Here is a 24,288-nt window from a genome sequence, read left to right on the forward strand (position 1 = left end):
CAGGTAATAACACGGCTATATACAGGAAGTACCAGGTAATAACATGGTTATATACAGGGAGTACCAGGTCATAACATGGTTATATACCGTGAGTACCAGGTAATAACATGGCTATATACAGGGAGTACCAGGTAATAACATGGCTATATACAGGGAGTACCAGGTAATAACACGGCTATATACAGGGATTACCAGGTAATAACATGGCTATATACGGGGAGTACCAGGTAATAACATGGCTATATACGGGGAGTACCAGGTAATAACATGGTTATATACGGGGAGTACCAGGTAATAACATGGTTATATACGGGGATTACCAGGTAATAACATGGCTATATACGGGGATTACCAGGTATTTGAGGTAGTAGGTATGTACATATAGGTAGGGATGAAGTGCCTAGGCATTGGATAGATAATAAACAGTAATAGCAGAAAATGTGATGAGTCAAAAGAAATTAGTGAAACAAGGGTCAATGCAGATAACCAATAGCTACCCAGACTGACTATTTAACTAACTATTTAGCAGTCTTATAGCTTGGGGGTGGAAGCTGTTCAGGGTTTTGGTTTCAGACTTGGTGCATCGGTACCGCTTGCCGTGTGGTAGCAGAGAGAACAGTCTATGACTAGGGTGGCTGGAGTCTTTGATCATTTTTAGGGCCTTCCTCTGACACCGCCTAATATAGAGGTCCTGGATGGTAGGAAGTTTGGCCCCAGTGATGTACTGGGCCGTACGCACTACCTTCTAGCGCCTTACGGTCAGATGCCGAGCAAATACAGATAAAGCAACACCTCCCAACGCCTCTCCCCTATTGGACCTAGATCATTTGTGTATGTATTGATATGTGGGCTACGTGTGTTTTTTTAAAATATATGTAGTTCTAACTCTCCCTCTTTTCCATCCTGTAGAGTCCTCTGGTCCGGGCCCAGGGTGCTAAGAACAAGGGCAACAAGTACTTCAAGGCTGGGAAGTATGAGCAGGCCATCCAGTGTTACACAGAGGCCATCGGTCTGTGTCCTAGAGACAACCAGACAGACCTGTCCACCTTCTACCAGAACAGAGCTGCTGCCTACGAACAGCAGGTTAGTGGCAACTATCACCTTGGCAACCATTCATTATAATGCTCTGTATGTGTTCATGTGGGTTTATAGCAGTGGAGGCTGGTGAGGGGAGGACAGCTCATATTAATAGCTAGAATAGAATAGAATGGAATGGTATCAAACACAGTGAAACCAGACCACCAGGTGTTTGATGCCGTTTCAGTGAAACCAGACCACCAGGTGTTTCAGTGAAACCAGACCACCAGGTGATTGGAGCCGTTTCAGTGAAACCAGACCACCAGGTGTTTGATGCTGTTTCAGTGAAACCAGACCACCAGGTGATTGGTGCTGTTTCAGTGAAACCAGACCACCAGGTGTTTGATGCTGTTTCAGTGAAACCAGACCACCAGGTGTTTGGTGCTGTTTCAGTGAAACCAGACCACCAGGTGATTGGTGCTGTTTCAGTGAAACCAGACCACCAGGTGATTGGTGCTGTTTCAGTGAAACCAGACCACCAGGTGTTTCAGTGAAACCAGACCACCAGGTGTTTGGTGCTGTTTCAGTGAAACCAGACCACCAGGTGTTTGGTGCTGTTTCAGTGAAACCAGACCACCAGGTGTTTGGTGCTGTTTCAGTGAAACCAGACCACCAGGTGTTTCAGTGAAACCAGACCACCAGGTGTTTCAGTGAAACCAGACCACCAGGTGTTTCAGTGAAACCAGACCACCAGGTGTTTCATGCTGTTTCCTCTGGTTTCCACGTGTCACTAGCCACCACTGGTTTATAGTTTAGAACTGTTGAATGCCTGTGTGTGTGTGTCCCTGTGTGTCCCTGTGTGTCCCTGTGTGTCCCTGTGTGTCCCTGTGTGTGTCCCTGTGTGTGTCCCTGTGTGTGTCCCTGTGTGTGTCCCTGTGTGTGTCCCTGTGTGTGTCCCTGTGTGTGTGTGTGTGTGTGTGTTTGTGTGTGTTAACATGAACTATGTCTGTTTCCAGATGAAGTGGACAGAGGTGGTGCAGGACTGTACCCAGGCTGTAGTGATTAATCCACGCTACATCAAGGCCCTGTTCAGGAGGGCCAAGGCCCTGGAGAGACTGGACAACAAGAAGGGGTGCCTGGAAGGTACACACACACACACACACACACACACACACACTGGATGACAAGAACTACATGGAAGGTACACACACACACACACACACACACACACACACACACACACACACACACACACACACACACACACTGTATAACAAGAACTACATGGAAGGTAGACACACACACACACACACACACACACACACACACACACACTGGATAACAAGAACTACATGGAAGGTAGACACACACACACACACTGGATAACAAGGAGTGCCTGGAAGGCGGGGCTTAGCTCAGACTTGTTACTGTTGACCAGAGCCCTGTTCCCTATGTAGTGCACTACTTTAGACCAGAGCCCTATTCCCTATATAGTGGACTACTTTAGTCCAGAGCCCTATTCCCTATATAGTGGACTACTTTAGACCAGAGCCCTATTCCCTATATAGTGCACTACTTTAGACCAGAGCCCTATTCCCTATATAGTGCACTACTTTAGACCAGGGCCCTATTCCCTATATAGTGGACTACTTTAGACCAGAGCCCTATTCCCTATATAGTGCACTACTTTAGACCAGGGCCCTATTCCCTATATAGTGGACTACTTTAGACCAGAGCCCTATTCCCTATATAGTGCACTACTTTAGACCAGAGCCCTATTCCCTATATAGTGCACTACTTTAGACCAGAGCCCTATTCCCTATATAGTGCACTACTTTAGACCAGAGCCCTATTCCCTATATAGTGCACTACTTTAGACCAGAGCCCTATTCCCTATATAGTGCACTACTTTAGACCAGAGCCCTATTCCCTATATAGTGCACTACTTTAGACCAGAGCCCTATTCCCTATATAGTGCACTACTTTAGACCAGAGCCCTATTCCCTATATAGTGCACTACTTTAGACCAGAGCCCTATTCCCTATATAGTGCACTACTTTAGACCAGAGCCCTATTCCCTATATAGTGCACTACAGTTGAGCCATGTGGTCCCTGGTCAAACGTGCTTTATATAGGGAATAGTGTGCCAGTTGGAATTTGATCTCCTTTAAAGGCACATGATACCACAGCAGGTCAAGTAACAAGGGAACCCCCATATATCCCCCCTGTTCCTGTAGATGACAAGGGAACCCCCATATCCCCCCTTCTGTTCCTGTAGATAACAAGGGAACCCCCATATATCCTCCTCCTGTTCCTGTAGATAACAAGGGAACCCCCATATATCCCCCTGTTCCTGTAGATAACAAGGGAACCCCCATACACCCCCTCCTGTTCCTGTAGATAACAAGGGAACCCCCATACACCCCCTCCTGTTCCTGTAGATAACAAGGGAACCCCCATACACCCCCTCCTGTTCCTGTAGATAACAAGGGAACCCCCATATACACCCCCTCCTGTTCCTGTAGATAACAAGGGAACCCCCATACAGCCCCCCCCTCCTGTTCCTGTAGATAACAAGGGAACCCCGTACACCCCCTCCTGTTCCTGTAGATAACAAGGGAACCCCCATATAACCCCCTCCTGTTCCTGTAGATAACAAGGGAACCCCCATACCCCCCCTCCTGTTCCTGTAGATAACAAGGGAACCCCCATACCCCCCTCCTGTTCCTGTAGATGACAAGGAACCCCCATATACCCCCCTCCTGTTCCTGTAGATAACAAGGGAACCCCCATACACCCCCTCCTGTTCCTGTAGATAACAAGGGAACCCCCATACACCCCCTCCTGTTCCTGTAAATAACAAGGGAACCCCCATACAGCCCCCTCCTGTTCCTGTAGATAACAAGGGAACCCCCATATACCCCCCTCCTGTTCCTGTAGATAACAAGGGAACCCCCATATATTCCCCCTCCTGTTCCTGTAGATAACAAGGGAACCCCCATATATTCCCCCTCCTGTTCCTGTAGATAACAAGGGAACCCCCATACAGCCCCCTCCTGTTCCTGTAGATAACAAGGGAACCCCCATATATCCTCCTTCTGTTCCTGTAGATAACAAGGGAAACCCCATATATCCCCCTCCTGTTCCTGTAGATAACAAGGGAACCCCCATATACCCCCCCTCCTGTTCCTGTAGATGTGACGGCGGTGTGTATCCTGGAGGCCTTCCAGAACCAGCAGAGTATGCTGCTAGCAGACAAAGTCCTCAAACTGCTGGGGAAGGAGAAGGCCAAAGACAAATACAAGGTGAGAGGGTGTCCCAGCTCTCCTGCTGCTCCTTACTGAAGGCATTGAGTAATGTTTGGGTTTTAACTGCTCTGAAATGTTCTCCTTCTCTGTGGGTCTGTGTAATCTGTGGGAAATATGTCTCTAATATGGTCATACATTTGGCAGGAGGTTAGGAAGTACATCTCAGTCTTCTCTTGAGAGCCAGGTCTGCCTACTGCGGCCTTTCTCAATAGCAGGGCTATTCTCACTGTGTCTGTACATAGTCAAAGCTTTCCTTAATGTTGGGTCAGTCACAATGGTCAGGTATTCTGTCACTGTGTACTCTCTGTTTAGGGTCAGTCACAGTGGTCAGGTATTCTGTCGCTGTGTACTCTCTGTTTAGGGTCAGTCACAGTGGTCAGGTATTCTGTCACTGTGTACTCTCTGTTTAGGGTCAGTCACAATGGTCAGGTATTCTGTCACTGTGTCCTCTCTGTTTAGGGCCAAATAGCATTCTTCTTTGCTCTGTTTTTTTGTTGATTATTTTCAGTGTGTCAAATAGTTATCTTGTTGTTTTCTCATGATTTGGTTGGATCTAAATGTGTTTCTGTCCTGGGGGTCTGTGGGGTCTTTTTGTGTTTGGGAACAGAGCCCCAGAACCAGCTGGTTGAGGGGACTCTTCTCTAGGTTCATCTCTCTGTAGGTGAGGGCTTTGTGGGGTGTGTTTGTGAACAGAGCTCCAGAACCAGCTGGCTGAGGGGACTCTTCTCTAGGTTCATCTCTCTGTAGGTGAGGGCTTTGGGGTGGAATGTCTGGGTATCGCTTCCTTTTAGGTGGTTATAGAATTGAACATCTCTTTTCTGGATGTTGATCATCAGTGGGTAAAGTCCTAATTCTGCTCTGCATTGTTTGGGGTTTTGCGTTATATACGAACAGCTCCCCTCCTAAAGGACACCAGCAGTATGGTCTCAGAACAGGAGAGGGGAGCTGTTCTGAGACCATACTGAGACCATACTGCTGGTGTCCTTTACAAAGGAGGGGAGCTGTTCTGAGACCATACTGCTGGTGTCCTTTACAAAGGAGGGGAGCTGTTCTGAGACCATACTGCTGGTGTCCTTTAGGAGGGGAGCTGTTCTGAGACCATACTGCTGGTGTCCTTTAGGAGGGAGCTGTTCTGAGACCATACTGCTGGTGTCCTTTACAAAGGAGGGGAGCTGTTCTGAGACCATACTGCTGGTGTCCTTTAGGAGGGGAGCTGTTCTGAGACCATACTGCTGGTGTCCTTTACAAAGGAGGGGAGCTGTTCTGAGACCATACTGCTGGTGTCCTTTACAAAGGAGGGGAGCTGTTCTGAGACCATACTGCTGGTGTCCTTTAGGAGGGGAGCTGTTCTGAGACCATACTGCTGGTGTCCTTTAGGAGGGGAGCTGTTCTGAGACCATACTGCTGGTGTCCTTTACAAAGGAGGGGAGCTGTTCTGAGACCATACTGCTGGTGTCCTTTAGGAGGGGAGCTGTTCTGAGACCATACTGCTGGTGTCCTTTACAAAGGAGGGGAGCTGTTCTGAGACCATACTGCTGGTGTCCTTTACAAAGGAGGGTAGCTGTTCTGAGACCATACTGCTGGTGTCCTTTAGGAGGGAGCTGTCCTGAGACCATACTGCTGGTGTCCTTTAGGAGGGGAGCTGTTCTGAGACCATACTGCTGGTGTCCTTTAGGAGGGGAGCTGTTCTGAGACCATACTGCTGGTGTCCTTTACAAAGGAGGGAGCTGTTCTGAGACCATACTGCTGGTGTCCTTTACAAAGGAGGGGAGCTGTTCTGAGACCATACTGCTGGTGTCCTTTACAAAGGAGGGGAGCTGTTCTGAGACCATACTGCTGGTGTCCTTTAGGAGGGGAGCTGTTCTGAGACCATACTGCTGGTGTCCTTTAGGAGGGGAGCTGTTCTGAGACCATACTGCTGGTGTCCTTTAGGAGAGGAGCTGTTCTGAGACCATACTGCTGGTGTCCTTTATAAAGGAGGGGAGCTGTTCTGAGACCATACTGCTGGTGTCCTTTAGGAGGGGAGCTGTTCTGAGACCATACTGCTGGTGTCCTTTATAAAGGAGGGGAGCTGTTCTGAGACCATACTGCTGGTGTCCTTTAGGAGGGGAGCTGTTCTGAGACCATACTGCTGGTGTCCTTTAGGAGGGGAGCTGTTCTGAGACCATACTGCTGGTGTCCTTTAGGAGGGGAGCTGTTCTGAGACCATACTGCTGGTGTCCTTTAGGAGGAGCTGTTCTGAGACCATACTGCTGGTGTCCTTTAGGAGGGGGCTGTTCTGAGACCATACTGCTGGTGTCCTTTAGGAGGGGAGCTGTTCTGAGATCATACTGCTGGTGTCCTTTACAAAGGAGGGGAGCTGTTCTGAGACCATACTGCTGGTGTCCTTTACAAAGGAGGGGGGCTGTTCTGAGACCATACTGCTGGTGTCCTTTAGGAGGGGAGCTGTTCTGAGACCATACTGCTGGTGTCCTTTAGGAGGAGCTGTTCTGAGACCATACTGCTGGTGTCCTTTACAAAGGAGGGGAGCTGTTCTGAGACCATACTGCTGGTGTCCTTTAGGAGGGGAGCTGTTCTGAGACCATACTGCTGGTGTCCTTTACAAAGGAGGGGAGCTGTTCTGAGACCATACTGCTGGTGTCCTTTACAAAGGAGGGGAGCTGTTCTGAGACCATACTGCTGGTGTCCTTTACAAAGGGGGAGCTGTTCTGAGACCATACTGCTGGTGTCCTTTAGGAGGGGAGCTGTTCTGAGACCATACTGCTGGTGTCCTTTAGGAGGGGAGCTGTTCTGAGACCATACTGCTGGTGTCCTTTACAAAGGAGGGGAGCTGTTCTGAGACCATACTGCTGGTGTCCTTTAGGAGGGGAGCTGTTCTGAGACCATACTGCTGGTGTCCTTTACAAAGAAGGGGAGCTGTTCTGAGACCATACTGCTGGTGTCCTTTACAAAGGAGGGGAGCTGTTCTGAGACCATACTGCTGGTGTCCTTTACAAAGGAGGAGCTGTTCTGAGACCATACTGCTGGTGTCCTTTAGGAGGGGAGCTGTTCTGAGACCATACTGCTGGTGTCCTTTAGGAGGGGAGCTGTTCTGAGACCATACTGCTGGTGTCCTTTACAAAGGAGGGGAGCTGTTCTGAGACCATACTGCTGGTGTCCTTTAGGAGGGGAGCTGTTCTGAGACCATACTGCTGGTGTCCTTTACAAAGGAGGGAGCTGTTCTGAGACCAAACTGCTGGTGTCCTTTACAAAGGAGGGTAGCTGTTCTGAGACCATACTGCTGGTGTCCTTTAGGAGGGAGCTGTCCTGAGACCATACTGCTGGTGTCCTTTAGGAGGGGAGCTGTTCTGAGACCATACTGCTGGTGTCCTTTAGGAGGGGAGCTGTTCTGAGACCATACTGCTGGTGTCCTTTACAAAGGAGGGAGCTGTTCTGAGACCATACTGCTGGTGTCCTTTACAAAGGAGGGGAGCTGTTCTGAGACCATACTGCTGGTGTCCTTTACAAAGGAGGGGAGCTGTTCTGAGACCATACTGCTGGTGTCCTTTAGGAGGGGAGCTGTTCTGAGACCATACTGCTGGTGTCCTTTAGGAGGGGAGCTGTTCTGAGACCATACTGCTGGTGTCCTTTAGGAGAGGAGCTGTTCTGAGACCATACTGCTGGTGTCCTTTATAAAGGAGGAGCTGTTCTGAGACCATACTGCTGGTGTCCTTTAGGAGGGGAGCTGTTCTGAGACCATACTGCTGGTGTCCTTTATAAAGGAGGGGAGCTGTTCTGAGACCATACTGCTGGTGTCCTTTAGGAGGGGAGCTGTTCTGAGACCATACTGCTGGTGTCCTTTAGGAGGGGAGCTGTTCTGAGACCATACTGCTGGTGTCCTTTAGGAGGGGAGCTGTTCTGAGACCATACTGCTGGTGTCCTTTAGGAGGGAGCTGTTCTGAGACCATACTGCTGGTGTCCTTTAGGAGGAGCTGTTCTGAGACCATACTGCTGGTGTCCTTTAGGAGGGGGCTGTTCTGAGACCATACTGCTGGTGTCCTTTAGGAGGGGAGCTGTTCTGAGATCATACTGCTGGTGTCCTTTACAAAGGAGGGGAGCTGTTCTGAGACCATACTGCTGGTGTCCTTTACAAAGGAGGGGGGCTGTTCTGAGACCATACTGCTGGTGTCCTTTAGGAGGGGAGCTGTTCTGAGACCATACTGCTGGTGTCCTTTAGGAGGGGAGCTGTTCTGAGACCATACTGCTGGTGTCCTTTACAAAGGAGGGGAGCTGTTATGAGACCATACTGCTGGTGTCCTTTAGGAGGGGAGCTGTTCTGAGACCATACTGCTGGTGTCCTTTACAAAGGAGGGGAGCTGTTCTGAGACCATACTGCTGGTGTCCTTTACAAAGGAGGGGAGCTGTTCTGAGACCATACTGCTGGTGTCCTTTACAAAGGAGGGAGCTGTTCTGAGACCATACTGCTGGTGTCCTTTAGGAGGGGAGCTGTTCTGAGACCATACTGCTGGTGTCCTTTAGGAGGGGAGCTGTTCTGAGACCATACTGCTGGTGTCCTTTACAAAGGAGGGAGCTGTTCTGAGACCATACTGCTGGTGTCCTTTAGGAGGGGAGCTGTTCTGAGACCATACTGCTGGTGTCCTTTACAAAGGAGGGAGCTGTTCTGAGACCATACTGCTGGTGTCCTTTACAAAGGAGGGGAGCTGTTCTGAGACCATACTGCTGGTGTCCTTTAGGAGGGGAGCTGTTCTGAGACCATACTGCTGGTGTCCTTTAGGAGGGAGCTGTTCTGAGACCATACTGCTGGTGTCCTTTAGGAGGGGAGCTGTTCTGAGACCATACTGCTGGTGTCCTTTACAAAGGAGGGGAGCTGTTCTGAGACCATACTGCTGGTGTCCTTTACAAAGGAGGGGAGCTGTTCTGAGACCATACTGCTGGTGTCCTTTACAAAGGAGGGGAGCTGTTCTGAGACCATACTGCTGGTGTCCTTTAGGAGGGGAGCTGTTCTGAGACCATACTGCTGGTGTCCTTTAGGAGGGGAGCTGTTCTGAGACCATACTGCTGGTGTCCTTTAGGAGAGGAGCTGTTCTGAGACCATACTGCTGGTGTCCTTTATAAAGGAGGGGAACTGTTCTGAGACCATACTGCTGGTGTCCTTTAGGAGGGGAGCTGTTCTGAGACCATACTGCTGGTGTCCTTTATAAAGGAGGGGAGCTGTTCTGAGACCATACTGCTGGTGTCCTTTAGGAGGGGAGCTGTTCTGAGACCATACTGCTGGTGTCCTTTAGGAGGGGAGCTGTTCTGAGACCATACTGCTGGTGTCCTTTAGGAGGGGAGCTGTTCTGAGACCATACTGCTGGTGTCCTTTAGGAGGGGAGCTGTTCTGAGACCATACTGCTGGTGTCCTTTAGGAGGGGAGCTGTTCTGAGACCATACTGCTGGTGTCCTTTAGGAGGGGGGCTGTTCTGAGACCATACTGCTGGTGTCCTTTAGGAGGGGAGCTGTTCTGAGATCATACTGCTGGTGTCCTTTACAAAGGAGGGGAGCTGTTCTGAGACCATACTGCTGGTGTCCTTTACAAAGGAGGGGGGCTGTTCTGAGACCATACTGCTGGTGTCCTTTAGGAGGGGAGCTGTTCTGAGACCATACTGCTGGTGTCCTTTAGGAGGGGAGCTGTTCTGAGACCATACTGCTGGTGTCCTTTACAAAGGAGGGGGGCTGTTCTGAGACCATACTGCTGGTGTCCTTTACAAAGGAGGGGAGCTGTTCTGAGACCATACTGCTGGTGTCCATTAGGAGGGGAGCTGTTCTGATACCATACTGCTGGTGTCCTTTAGGAGGGGAGCTGTTCTGAGACCATACTGCTGGTGTCCTTTAGGAGGGGAGCTGTTCTGAGACCATACTGCTGGTGTCCTTTATAAAGGAGGGGAGCTGTTCTGAGACCATACTGCTGGTGTCCTTTAGGAGGGGAGCTGTTCTGAGACCATACTGCTGGTGTCCTTTAGGAGGGGAGCTGTTCTGAGACCATACTGCTGGTGTCCTTTACAAAGAAGGGGAGCTGTTCTGAGACCATACTGCTGGTGTCCTTTACAAAGGAGGGGAGCTGTTCTGAGACCATACTGCTGGTGTCCTTTACAAAGGAGGGGAGCTGTTCTGAGACCATACTGCTGGTGTCCTTTAGGAGGGGAGCTGTTCTGAGACCATACTGCTGGTGTCCTTTAGGAGGGGAGCTGTTCTGAGACCATACTGCTGGTGTCCTTTAGGAGAGGAGCTGTTCTGAGACCATACTGCTGGTGTCCTTTATAAAGGAGGGGAGCTGTTCTGAGACCATACTGCTGGTGTCCTTTAGGAGGGGAGCTGTTCTGAGACCATACTGCTGGTGTCCTTTATAAAGGAGGGGAGCTGTTCTGAGACCATACTGCTGGTGTCCTTTAGAGAGGAGCTGTTCTGAGACCATACTGCTGGTGTCCTTTAGGAGGGGAGCTGTTCTGAGACCATACTGCTGGTGTCCTTTAGGAGGGAGCTGTTCTGAGACCATACTGCTGGTGTCCTTTAGGAGGGGAGCTGTTCTGAGACCATACTGCTGGTGTCCTTTAGAGGGGAGCTGTTCTGAGACCATACTGCTGGTGTCCTTTAGGAGGGGGCTGTTCTGAGACCATACTGCTGGTGTCCTTTAGGAGGGGAGCTGTTCTGAGATCATACTGCTGGTGTCCTTTACAAAGGAGGGGAGCTGTTCTGAGACCATACTGCTGGTGTCCTTTACAAAGGAGGGGGCTGTTCTGAGACCATACTGCTGGTGTCCTTTAGAGGGGAGCTGTTCTGAGACCATACTGCTGGTGTCCTTTAGGAGGGAGCTGTTCTGAGACCATACTGCTGGTGTCCTTTACAAAGGAGGGGGGCTGTTCTGAGACCATACTGCTGGTGTCCTTTACAAAGGAGGGGAGCTGTTCTGAGACCATACTGCTGGTGTCCATTAGGAGGGGAGCTGTTCTGATACCATACTGCTGGTGTCCTTTAGGAGGGGAGCTGTTCTGAGACCATACTGCTGGTGTCCTTTAGGAGGGGAGCTGTTCTGAGACCATACTGCTGGTGTCCTTTATAAAGGAGGGGAGCTGTTCTGAGACCATACTGCTGGTGTCCTTTAGGAGGGGAGCTGTTCTGAGACCATACTGCTGGTGTCCTTTAGGAGGGGAGCTGTTCTGAGACCATACTGCTGGTGTCCTTTAGGAGGGGAGCTGTTCTGAGACCATACTGCTGGTGTCCTTTATAAAGGAGGGGAGCTGTTCTGAGACCATACTGCTGGTGTCCTTTAGGAGGGGAGCTGTTCTGAGACCATACTGCTGGTGTCCTTTATAAAGGAGGGGAGCTGTTCTGAGACCATACTGCTGGTGTCCTTTAGGAGGGGAGCTGTTCTGAGACCATACTGCTGGTGTCCTTTATAAAGGAGGGGAGCTGTTCTGAGACCATACTGCTGGTGTCCTTTAGGAGGAGCTGTTCTGAGACCATACTGCTGGTGTCCTTTAGGAGGGGAGCTGTTCTGAGACCATACTGCTGGTGTCCTTTAGGAGGGGAGCTGTTCTGAGACCATACTGCTGGTGTCCTTTAGGAGGGAGCTGTTCTGAGACCATACTGCTGGTGTCCTTTAGGAGGGGAGCTGTTCTGAGACCATACTGCTGGTGTCCTTTAGGAGGGGGGCTGTTCTGAGACCATACTGCTGGTGTCCTTTAGGAGGGGAGCTGTTCTGAGATCATACTGCTGGTGTCCTTTACAAAGGAGGGGAGCTGTTCTGAGACCATACTGCTGGTGTCCTTTACAAAGGAGGGGGCTGTTCTGAGACCATACTGCTGGTGTCCTTTAGGGGGAGCTGTTCTGAGACCATACTGCTGGTGTCCTTTAGGAGGGGAGCTGTTCTGAGACCATACTGCTGGTGTCCTTTACAAAGGAGGGGGCTGTTCTGAGACCATACTGCTGGTGTCCTTTACAAAGGAGGGGAGCTGTTCTGAGACCATACTGCTGGTGTCCATTAGGAGGGAGCTGTTCTGATACCATACTGCTGGTGTCCTTTAGGGGGAGCTGTTCTGAGACCATACTGCTGGTGTCCTTTAGAGGGGAGCTGTTCTGAGACCATACTGCTGGTGTCCTTTATAAAGGAGGGGAGCTGTTCTGAGACCATACTGCTGGTGTCCTTTAGGAGGGGAGCTGTTCTGAGACCATACTGCTGGTGTCCTTTAGGAGGGGAGCTGTTCTGAGACCATACTGCTGGTGTCCTTTACAAAGGAGGGGAGCTGTTCTGAGACCATACTGCTGGTGTCCTTTACAAAGGAGGAGCTGTTCTGAGACCATACTGCTGGTGTCCTTTACAAAGGAGGGAGCTGTTCTGAGACCATACTGCTGGTGTCCTTTAGGAGGGGAGCTGTTCTGAGACCATACTGCTGGTGTCCTTTAGGAGGGGAGCTGTTCTGAGACCATACTGCTGGTGTCCTTTAGGAGAGGAGCTGTTCTGAGACCATACTGCTGGTGTCCTTTATAAAGGAGGGGAGCTGTTCTGAGACCATACTGCTGGTGTCCTTTAGGAGGGGAGCTGTTCTGAGACCATACTGCTGGTGTCCTTTATAAAGGAGGGGAGCTGTTCTGAGACCATACTGCTGGTGTCCTTTAGGAGGGGAGCTGTTCTGAGACCATACTGCTGGTGTCCTTTAGGAGGGGAGCTGTTCTGAGACCATACTGCTGGTGTCCTTTAGGAGGGGAGCTGTTCTGAGACCATACTGCTGGTGTCCTTTAGGAGGGGAGCTGTTCTGAGACCATACTGCTGGTGTCCTTTAGGAGGGGAGCTGTTCTGAGACCATACTGCTGGTGTCCTTTAGGAGGGGGGCTGTTCTGAGACCATACTGCTGGTGTCCTTTAGGAGGGGAGCTGTTCTGAGACCATACTGCTGGTGTCCTTTAGGAGGGGAGCTGTTCTGAGACCATACTGCTGGTGTCCTTTACAAAGGAGGGGAGCTGTTCTGAGACCATACTGCTGGTGTCCTTTACAAAGGAGGGGAGCTGTTCTGAGACCATACTGCTGGTGTCCTTTAGAGGGGAGCTGTTCTGATACCATACTGCTGGTGTCCTTTAGGAGGGGAGCTGTTCTGAGACCATACTGCTGGTGTCCTTTATAAAGGAGGGAGCTGTTCTGAGACCATACTGCTGGTGTCCTTTAGGAGGGGAGCTGTTCTGAGACCATACTGCTGGTGTCCTTTATAAAGGAGGGAGCTGTTCTGAGACCATACTGCTGGTGTCCTTTAGGAGGGGAGCTGTTCTGAGACCATACTGCTGGTGTCCTTTATAAAGGAGGGGAGCTGTTCTGAGACCATACTGCTGGTGTCCTTTGGTGAGGAGGAGCTGTTCTGAGACCATACTGCTGGTGTCCTTTAGGAGGGGAGCTGTTCTGAGACCATACTGCTGGTGTCCTTTAGGAGGGGAGCTGTTCTGAGACCATACTGCTGGTGTCCTTTACAAAGGAGGGAGCTGTTCTGAGACCATACTGCTGGTGTCCTTTACAAAGGAGGGGAGCTGTTCTGAGACCATACTGCTGGTGTCCTTTAGGAGGGGAGCTGTTCTGAGACCATACTGCTGGTGTCCTTTAGGAGGGGAGCTGTTCTGAGACCATACTGCTGGTGTCCTTTACAAAGGAGGGAGCTGTTCTGAGACCATACTGCTGGTGTCCTTTAGGAGGGGAGCTGTTCTGAGACCATACTGCTGGTGTCCTTTACAAAGGAGGGAGCTGTTCTGAGACCATACTGCTGGTGTCCTTTACAAAGGAGGGAGCTGTTCTGAGACCATACTGCTGGTGTCCTTTACAAAGGAGGGGAGCTGTTCTGAGACCATACTGCTGGTGTCCTTTAGGAGGAGCTGTTCTGAGACCATACTGCTGGTGTCCTTTAGGAGGGAGCTGTTCTGAGACCATACTGCTGGTGTCCTTTACAAAGGAGGGGAGCTGTTCTGAGACCATACTGCTGGTGTCCTTTAGGAGGGAGCTGTTCTGAGACCATACTGCTGGTGTCCTTTACAAAGGAGGGGAGCTGTTCTGAGACCATACTGCTGGTGTCCTTTACAAAGGAGGAGCTGTTCTGAGACCATACTGCTGGTGTCCTTTAGGAGGGGAGCTGTTCTGAGACCATACTGCTGGTGTCCTTTAGGAGGGAGCTGTTCTGAGACCATACTGCTGGTGTCCTTTAGGAGGGAGCTGTTCTGAGACCATACTGCTGGTGTCCTTTACAAAGGAGGGGAGCTGTTCTGAGACCATACTGCTGGTGTCCTTTACAAAGGAGGGGAGCTGTTCTGAGACCATACTGCTGGTGTCCTTTACAAAGGAGGGGAGCTGTTCTGAGACCATACTGCTGGTGTCCTTTAGGAGGGGAGCTGTTCTGAGACCATACTGCTGGTGTCCTTTAGGAGGGGAGCTGTTCTGAGACCATACTGCTGGTGTCCTTTAGGAGAGGAGCTGTTCTGAGACCATACTGCTGGTGTCCTTTATAAAGGAGGGGAGCTGTTCTGAGACCATACTGCTGGTGTCCTTTAGGAGGGGAGCTGTTCTGAGACCATACTGCTGGTGTCCTTTATAAAGGAGGGAGCTGTTCTGAGACCATACTGCTGGTGTCCTTTAGGAGGGAGCTGTTCTGAGACCATACTGCTGGTGTCCTTTAGGAGGGGAGCTGTTCTGAGACCATACTGCTGGTGTCCTTTAGGAGGGGAGCTGTTCTGAGACCATACTGCTGGTGTCCTTTAGGAGGGGAGCTGTTCTGAGACCATACTGCTGGTGTCCTTTAGGAGGGGAGCTGTTCTGAGACCATACTGCTGGTGTCCTTTAGGAGGGGGGCTGTTCTGAGACCATACTGCTGGTGTCCTTTAGGAGGGGAGCTGTTCTGAGACCATACTGCTGGTGTCCTTTACAAAGGAGGAGCTGTTCTGAGACCATACTGCTGGTGTCCTTTAGGAGGGGAGCTGTTCTGAGACCATACTGCTGGTGTCCTTTAGGAGGGGAGCTGTTCTGAGACCATACTGCTGGTGTCCTTTACAAAGGAGGGGAGCTGTTCTGAGACCATACTGCTGGTGTCCTTTAGGAGGGGAGCTGTTCTGAGACCATACTGCTGGTGTCCTTTACAAAGGAGGGGAGCTGTTCTGAGACCATACTGCTGGTGTCCTTTACAAAGGAGGGGAGCTGTTCTGAGACCATACTGCTGGTGTCCTTTAGGAGGGGAGCTGTTCTGAGACCATACTGCTGGTGTCCTTTAGGAGGGGAGCTGTTCTGAGACCATACTGCTGGTGTCCTTTACAAAGGAGGGGAGCTGTTCTGAGACCATACTGCTGGTGTCCTTTAGGAGGGGAGCTGTTCTGAGACCATACTGCTGGTGTCCTTTACAAAGGAGGGAGCTGTTCTGAGACCATACTGCTGGTGTCCTTTACAAAGGAGGGGAGCTGTTCTGAGACCATACTGCTGGTGTCCTTTAGGAGGGGAGCTGTTCTGAGACCATACTGCTGGTGTCCTTTAGGAGGGAGCTGTTCTGAGACCATACTGCTGGTGTCCTTTAGGAGAGGAGCTGTTCTGAGACCATACTGCTGGTGTCCTTTATAAAGGAGGGAGCTGTTCTGAGACCATACTGCTGGTGTCCTTTAGGAGGGAGCTGTTCTGAGACCATACTGCTGGTGTCCTTTATAAAGGAGGGGAGCTGTTCTGAGACCATACTGCTGGTGTCCTTTAGGAGGGGAGCTGTTCTGAGACCATACTGCTGGTGTCCTTTAGGAGGGGAGCTGTTCTGAGACCATACTGCTGGTGTCCTTTAGGAGGGGAGCTGTTCTGAGACCATACTGCTGGTGTCCTTTAGGAGGGGAGCTGTTCTGAGACCATACTGCTGGTGTCCTTTAGGAGGGGAGCTGTTCTGAGACCATACTGCTGGTGTCCTTTAGGAGGGGGGCTGTTCTGAGACCATACTGCTGGTGTCCTTTAGGAGGAGCTGTTCTGAGATCATACTGCTGGTGTCCTTTACAAAGGAGGGGAGCTGTTCTGAGACCATACTGCTGGTGTCCTTTACAAAGGAGGGGGGCTGTTCTGAGACCATACTGCTGGTGTCCTTTAGGAGGGGAGCTGTTCTGAGACCATACTGCTGGTGTCCTTTACAAAGGAGGGGGGCTGTTCTGAGACCATACTGCTGGTGTCCTTTAGGAGGGGAGCTGTTCTGAGACCATACTGCTGGTGTCCTTTACAAAGGAGGGGGGCTGTTCTGAGACCATACTGCTGGTGTCCTTTACAAAGGAGGGGAGCTGTTCTGAGACCATACTGCTGGTGTCCATTAGGAGGGGAGCTGTTCTGATACCATACTGCTGGTGTCCTTTAGGAGGGGAGCTGTTCTGAGACCATACTGCTGGTGTCCTTTAGGAGGGGAGCTGTTCTGAGACCATACTGCTGGTGTCCTTTATAAAGGAGGGGAGCTGTTCTGAGACCATACTGCTGGTGTCCTTTAGGAGGGGAGCTGTTCTGAGACCATACTGCTGGTGTCCTTTAGGAGGGGAGCTGTTCTGAGACCATACTGCTGGTGTCCTTTAGGAGGGGAGCTGTTCTGAGACCATACTGCTGGTGTCCTTTATAAAGGAGGGAGCTGTTCTGAGACCATACTGCTGGTGTCCTTTAGGAGGGGAGCTGTTCTGAGACCATACTGCTGGTGTCCTTTATAAAGGAGGGGAGCTGTTCTGAGACCATACTGCTGGTGTCCTTTAGGAGGGGAGCTGTTCTGAGACCATACTGCTGGTGTCCTTTATAAAGGAGGGGAGCTGTTCTGAGACCATACTGCTGGTGTCCTTTATAAAGGAGGGGAGCTGTTCTGAGACCATACTGCTGGTGTCCTTTAGGAGGGGAGCTGTTCTGAGACCATACTGCTGGTGTCCTTTAGGAGGGGAGCTGTTCTGAGACCATACTGCTGGTGTCCTTTAGGAGGGGAGCTGTTCTGAGACCATACTGCTGGTGTCCTTTAGGAGGGGAGCTGTTCTGAGGCCATACTGCTGGTGTCCTTTATAAAGGAGGGGAGCTGTTCTAAGACCATACTGCTGGTGTCCTTTAGGAGGGGAGTTGTTCTGAGACCATACTGCTGGTGTCCTTTATAAAGGAGGGGAGCTGTTCTGAGACCATACTGCTGGTGTCCTTTAGGAGGGGAGCTGTTCTGAGACCATACTGCTGGTGTCCTTTATAAAGGAGGGGAGCTGTTCTGAGACCATACTGCTGGTGTCCTTTAGGAGGGGAGCTGTTCTGAGACCATACTGCTGGTGTCCTTTATAAAGGAGGGGAGCTGTTCTGAGACCATACTGCTGGTGTCCTTTAGGAGGGGAGCTGGTCTGAGACCATACTGCTGGTGTCCTTTAGGAGGGGAGCTGTTCTGAGACCATACTGCTGGTGTCCTTTATAAAGGAGGGGAGCTGTTCTGAGACCATACTGCTGGTGTCCTTTAGGAGGGGAGTTGTTCTGAGACCATACTGCTGGTGTCCTTTATAAAGGAGGGGAGCTGTTCTGAGACCATACTGCTGGTGTCCTTTATAAAGGAGGGGAGCTGTTCTGAGACCATACTGCTGGTGTCCTTTAGGAGGGGAGCTGTTCTGAGACCATACTGCTGGTGTCCTTTATAAAGGAGGGGAGCTGCATGCATTATAACATTGTCTGAAATTGTACACAACTACTTCATGTTTCTAAATTATGTATTTATTCAGACAAAAGGTACTGCTATGGGATCCCCTATGGCTCTTAACTATGCTAATGTGTATGTGGGTTACATGGAGAAACAGTCAATTCTCAATCCTCTCAAATGTTTTCTTGCCTGACATCATTATGTGGAAACGGTATATTGATGATTCTTGTGTTCTATGGAGGGGTGATGCAAAACAGCTCCAGGCGTTCCATGCTTTTCTTAACTCCTGTTCTGAGCATCTGAGATTTACTCTGCAGTCTGACACACGTCAAATCAGTTTCCTCGATCTTCTGATTTTGTATGAAGATAATGTTCTATACACTGATCTTTACAGGAAACCTACTGATCTTTACAGGAAACCTACTGATCTTTACAGGAAACCTACTGATCTTTACAGGAAACCTACTGATCTTTACAGGAAGCCACTGATCTTTACAGGAAACCTACTGATCCTAACAGTTTGTTGAGGGCTGATAGTTGTCACCCACTTCCCCTGAAAAACACTTTGCCCTACAGCCAATTCTGTCGAATCAAAAGAATTTGCAAAAAACAGTCAGATTTCTACATAAATATGGCTGAGATGCAAAGAAAATTCTGTGAGAGGGGGTACAAAAATGGTCAGATTAATACTGCCATTGAGAAAATGCAAAACAAATCGGCTCGCTCCGGGTTGGAGCGAGCCGGTCGCATCCGCGCTTCGGTCTGCAGGTTGTATAACTTTTTCATTACATTTCATTACATTTCATTATAGTACAACGGTCTGATTTGTCTAATCTTAGCAATTTCTTCTTAGCTAGCTACATAGTCGTCGTTGTATCAAAGATAATTGCGTAATTATCGTATTTCGTCGTCTCCTATCTGCCCAACACGTTCACCGTCTACCGTAGCACTGTAGTAACTATCACACTCAACTGAACGACTTGATTAGTGTAGTGTTAGCTAGCTACATAGTTGTCTTTGCCGTCTTCGTATCCAAGATAATTGTGTAGTTAGAGTGTGTAGTCTTAGAGTGATTATCTTAATTTACCGAGGTTAGCTAGCCAGCTATTTTGTCGTCCTTAACGTAGGAGACACTCCTAGCTAGCCAATAGCTAGCCAACGTCTACTGAATAGAACTTTCGCATTCCGGTCGCATTCCGCTTCGCTCCACAGGTAGTATCATATTTTCATTTCATTTCATTACAGTCCCAACGGTGTGATTTGTTTGATCGTAGCTAGCTACATAGCTAGCTACATAGCCGTCTTTGTTTCAAAGATAATTGTGTAGTCTAGAGCGATTTTCTAGGTTAGCTAGCCAGCTATTGTCGTTCTCCTAACGCAACGTAACGTAACCAACACTGCTAGCTAGCCAGCTTGCCCCCGAAAAGCAGCATTGTAGAAACTTCACACTCAACGGAACGACTTGATTAGGGTAATGTCAACAACGCAGCTAGCCTACCTCAGCAGTACTGTATCATTTGAATCATTTTAGTCAATTAGATTCTTGCTACGTAAGCTTAACTTTCTGAACATTCGAGACGTGTAGTCCACTTGTCATTCCAATCTCCTCTGCATTAGCGTAGCCTCTTCTCTAGCCTGTCAAATATGTGTCTGTCTATCCCTGTTCTCTCCTCTCTGCACAGACCATACAAACGCTCCACACCGCATGGCCGCGGCCACCCTAATCTGGTGGTCCCAGCGCGCACGACCCACGTGGAGTTCCAGGTCTCCGGTAGCCTCTGGAACTGCCGATCTGCGGCCAACAAGGCAGAGTTCATCTCAGCCTATGCCTCCCTCCAGTCCCTCGACTTCTTGGCTCTGACGGAAACATGGATCACCACAGACAACACCGCTACTCCTACTGCTCTCTCTTCGTCCGCCCACGTGCTCTCGCACACCCCGAGAGCTTCTGGTCAGCGGGGTGGTGGCACCGGGATCCTCATCTCTCCCAAGTGGTCATTCTCTCTTTCTCCCTTACCCATCTGTCTATCGCCTCCTTTGAATTCCATGCTGTCACAGTTACCAGCCCTTTCAAGCTTAACATCCTTATCATTTATCGCCCTCCAGGTTCCCTCGGAGAGTTCATCAATGAGCTTGATGCCTTGATAAGCTCCTTTCCTGAGGACGGCTCACCTCTCACAGTTCTGGGCGACTTTAACCTCCCCACGTCTACCTTTGACTCATTCCTCTCTGCCTCCTTCTTTCCACTCCTCTCCTCTTTTGACCTCACCCTCTCACCTTCCCCCTACTCACAAGGCAGGCAATACGCTCGACCTCATCTTTACTAGATGCTGTTCCTCCACTAACCTCATTGCAACTCCCCTCCAAGTCTCCGACCACTACCTTGTATCCTTTTCCCTCTCGCTCTCATCCAACACTTCCCACACTGCCCCTACTAGGATGGTATCGCGCCGTCCCAACCTTCGCTCTCTCCCCCGCTACTCTCTCCTCTTCCATCCTATCATCTCTTCCCTCTGCTCAAACCTTCTCCAACCTATCTCCTGATTCTGCCTCCTCAACCCTCCTCTCCTCCCTTTCTGCATCCTTTGACTCTCTATGTCCCCTATCCTCCAGGCCGGCTCGGTCCTCCCCTCCCGCTCCGTGGCTCGACGACTCTTTGCGAGCTCACAGAACAGGGCTCCGGGCAGCCGAGCGGAAATGGAGGAAAACTCGCCTCCCTGCGGACCTGGCATCCTTTCACTCCCTCCTCTCTACATTTTCCTCCTCTGTCTCTGCTGCTAAAGCCACTTTCTACCACGCTAAATTCCAAGCATCTGCCTCTAACCCTAGGAAGCTCTTTGCCACCTTCTCCTCCCTCTTGAATCCTCCTCCCCTCCCCCTCCTCCCTCTCTGCAGATGACTTCGTCAACCATTTTGAAAAGAAGGTCGACGACATCCGATCCTCGTTTGCTAAGTCAAACGACACCGCTGGTTCTGCTCACACTGCCCTACCCTGTGCTCTGACCTCTTTCTCCCTCTCTCTCCAGATGACATCTCGCGTCTTGTGACGGCCGGCCGCCCAACAACCTGCCCGCTTGACCCTATCCCCTCCTCTCTTCTCCAGACCATCTCCGGTGACCTTCTCCCGTACCTCACCTCGCTCATCAACTCATCCCTGACCGCTGGCTACGTCCCTTCCGTCTTCAAGAGAGCGAGAGTTGCACCCCTTCTGAAAAACCTACACTCGATCCCTCCGATGTCAACAACTACAGACCAGTTTCCCTTCTTTCTTTTCTCTCCAAAACTCTTGAACGTGCCGTCCTTGGCCAGCTCTCCCGCTATCTCTCTCAGAATGACCTTCTTGATCCAAATCAGTCAGGTTTCAAGACTAGTCATTCAACTGAGACTGCTCTTCTCTGTATCACGGAGGCGCTCCGCACTGCTAAAGCTAACTCTCTCTCCTCTGCTCTCATCCTTCTAGACCTATCGGCTGCCTTCGATACTGTGAACCATCAGATCCTCCTCTCCACCCTCTCCGAGTTGGGCATCTCCGGCGCGGCCCACGCTTGGATTGCGTCCTACCTGACAGGTCGCTCCTACCAGGTGGCGTGGCGAGAATCCGTCTCCTCACCACGTGCTCTCACCACTGGTGTCCCCCAGGGCTCTGTTCTAGGCCCTCTCCTATTCTCGCTATACACCAAGTCACTTGGCTCTGTCATAACCTCACATGGTCTCTCCTATCATTGCTATGCAGACGACACACAATTAATCTTCTCCTTTCCCCTTCTGACGACCAGGTGGCGAATCGCATCTCTGCATGTCTGGCAGACATATCAGTGTGGATGACGGATCATCACCTCAAGCTGAACCTCGGCAAGACGGAGCTGCTCTTCCTCCCGGGAAGGACTGCCCGTTCCATGATCTCGCCATCACGGTTGACAACTCCATTGTGTCCTCGTCCCAGAGCGCTAAGAACCTTGGCGTGATCCTGGACAACACCCTGTCGTTCTCAAATAACATCAAGGCGGTGGCCCGTTCCTGTAGGTTCATGCTCTACAACATCCGCAGAGTACGACCCTGCCTCACACAGGAAGCGGCGCAGGTCCTAATCCAGGCACTTGTCATCTCCCGTCTGGATTACTGCAACTCGCTGTTGGCTGGGCTCCCTGCCTGTGCCATTAAACCCCTACAACTCATCCAGAACGCCGCAGCCCGTCTGGTGTTCAACCTTCCCAAGTTCTCTCACGTCACCCCGCTCCTCCGCTCTCTCCACTGGCTTCCAGTTGAAGCTCGCATCCACTACAAGACCATGGTGCTTGCCTACGGAGCTGTGAGGGGAACGGCACCTCAGTACCTCCAGGTTCTGATCAGGCCCTACACCCAAACAAGGGCACTGCGTTCATCCACCTCTGGCCTGCTCGCCTCCCTACCACTGAGGAAGTACAGTTCCCGCTCAGCCCAGTCAAAACTGTTCGCTGCTCTGGCCCCCCAATGGTGGAACAAACTCCCTCACGACGCCAGGACAGCGGAGTCAATCACCACCTTCCGGAGACACCTGAAACCCCACCTCTTTAAGGAATACCTAGGATAGGATAAAGTAATCCTTCTCACCCCCTTAAAAGACCTAGATGCACTATTGTAAAGTGGCTGTTCCACTGGATGTCATAAGGTGAAAGCACCAATTTGTAAGTCGCTCTGGATAAGAGCGTCTGCTAAATGACTTAAATGTAAAATGTAATGTAATGAGACATGCGCCACTATGCGCCATTCAAAGTGCTCTCAACAAATTAAGGGAATTGTTCAAACATTGGCACATTCTAAGATCTGATGATAGTATCGGTAATGTGTTTTCGGACCTTCCCTTGGTCGTATTCTCACGGGGCAGAAATCTCAGAGATCAATTGGTACACTCTGATTTACCACCCCAAGATATCCCTGTACAACGTCTATTTGCTCCCCTACTGGATGGAGTAAACTCTGATTTACCAAGATATCCCTGAACAACTTCTATTTGCTCCCCTACTGGATGGAGTAAACTCTGATTTACCAAGATATCCCTGAACAACGTCTATTTGCTCCCCTACTGGATGGAGTACACTCTGATTTACCAAGATATCCCTGAACAACGTCTATTTGCTCCCCTACTGGATGGAGTACACTCTGATTTACCACCCCAAGATATCCCTGTACAACGTCTATTTGCTCCCCTACTGGATGGAGTAAACTCTGATTTACCACCCCAAGATATCCCTGTACAACGTCTATTTGCTCCCCTACTGGATGGAGTAAACTCTGATTTACCACCCCAAGATATCCCTGTACAACGTCTATTTGCTCACCTACTGGATGGAAACTAGAAGTGTAATGGCTGTGCTCAATGCAATGGCACTTATACATGTAGATCCTTCAAACGCCTCAAACAGGGAAACAGGACCCATCAAAGGTGTTATTATCTTATCAGTTCTTTATCTTATTGTCTTTGTGGTCAGAATTATGTCAAACGAAGCGCAAATTAAAACTAATAATCTCGGCATCGTAGAAAAACTTGACTTTCCCAGTTGCGAACCACTCTATTGCGTCTCTACTTTATGTCGGCATCGAACATGTCACCCTCCCTAGGAGAGGGGGTGACCTCGACAATTTATTGTAAATACGAGAGGCTGCCTGGATCTTTAATTTAAAGACCCTTGCTCCCTTCGGTCTCAACGTAGACTTTGATCTGAAGCCATTCTGGTGATTATTGTGATTATAATTTTGCTATTGTAAATGTTTGTATGCAGCCAAATTCTATCTATGATCGTATGCTATTTATTTTATGTTTTTGATATGTTCTGTTTATCTGTAAGTTAACCAATGATATCAAGCCACACCCGGCCATGATTACAGACACGTGTCTGTGTCCTTTGACACGATATATAAACTAGTGACCTGCAGTGTTTGTCATTATATCCTGATGAAGACAGCTTGTCTGTCGAAAACGTTGGTTATTAAATTATTGCTTCCGAGCTCCTAGAGTGAGCTCTCCTTTTCTTTTTCAAATATGCCCCCCAACATCAGTTTGTATAGCAGACCCTCATGTATATAGCAGACCCTCATGTATATAGCAGACCCTCATGTATATAGCAGACCCTCATGTATATAGCAGACCCTCATGTATATAGCAGACCCTCATGTATATAGCAGACCCTCATGTATATAGCAGACCCTCATGTATATAGCAGACCCTCATGTATATAGCAGACCCTCATGTATATAGCAGACCCTCATGTATATAGCAGACCCTCATGTATATAGCAGACCCTCATGTATATAGCAGACCCTCATGTATATAGC

General features: G+C 49.9%; 1 protein-coding gene across 1 annotated transcript in view; it reads left to right on the forward strand.

Moving 5' to 3' along the window:
• LOC115126151 (mitochondrial import receptor subunit TOM70-like) overlaps positions 1-24,288 on the forward strand; it is an 80,141-nt gene that overhangs the window by 22,364 nt on the left and 33,489 nt on the right. Inside the window, exons 2-4 of the mRNA XM_065009459.1 lie at positions 910-1,083; positions 2,034-2,160; positions 4,213-4,322. Of these exons, the coding sequence (XP_064865531.1) occupies positions 910-1,083; positions 2,034-2,160; positions 4,213-4,322 (411 nt within the window). The remainder of the gene's footprint in view (positions 1-909; positions 1,084-2,033; positions 2,161-4,212; positions 4,323-24,288) is intronic.

The sequence above is a fragment of the Oncorhynchus nerka genome, linkage group LG25 (genome assembly GCF_034236695.1).
Source record: "Oncorhynchus nerka isolate Pitt River linkage group LG25, Oner_Uvic_2.0, whole genome shotgun sequence".
NCBI classification, from domain to species: Eukaryota; Metazoa; Chordata; class Actinopteri; order Salmoniformes; family Salmonidae; genus Oncorhynchus; species Oncorhynchus nerka.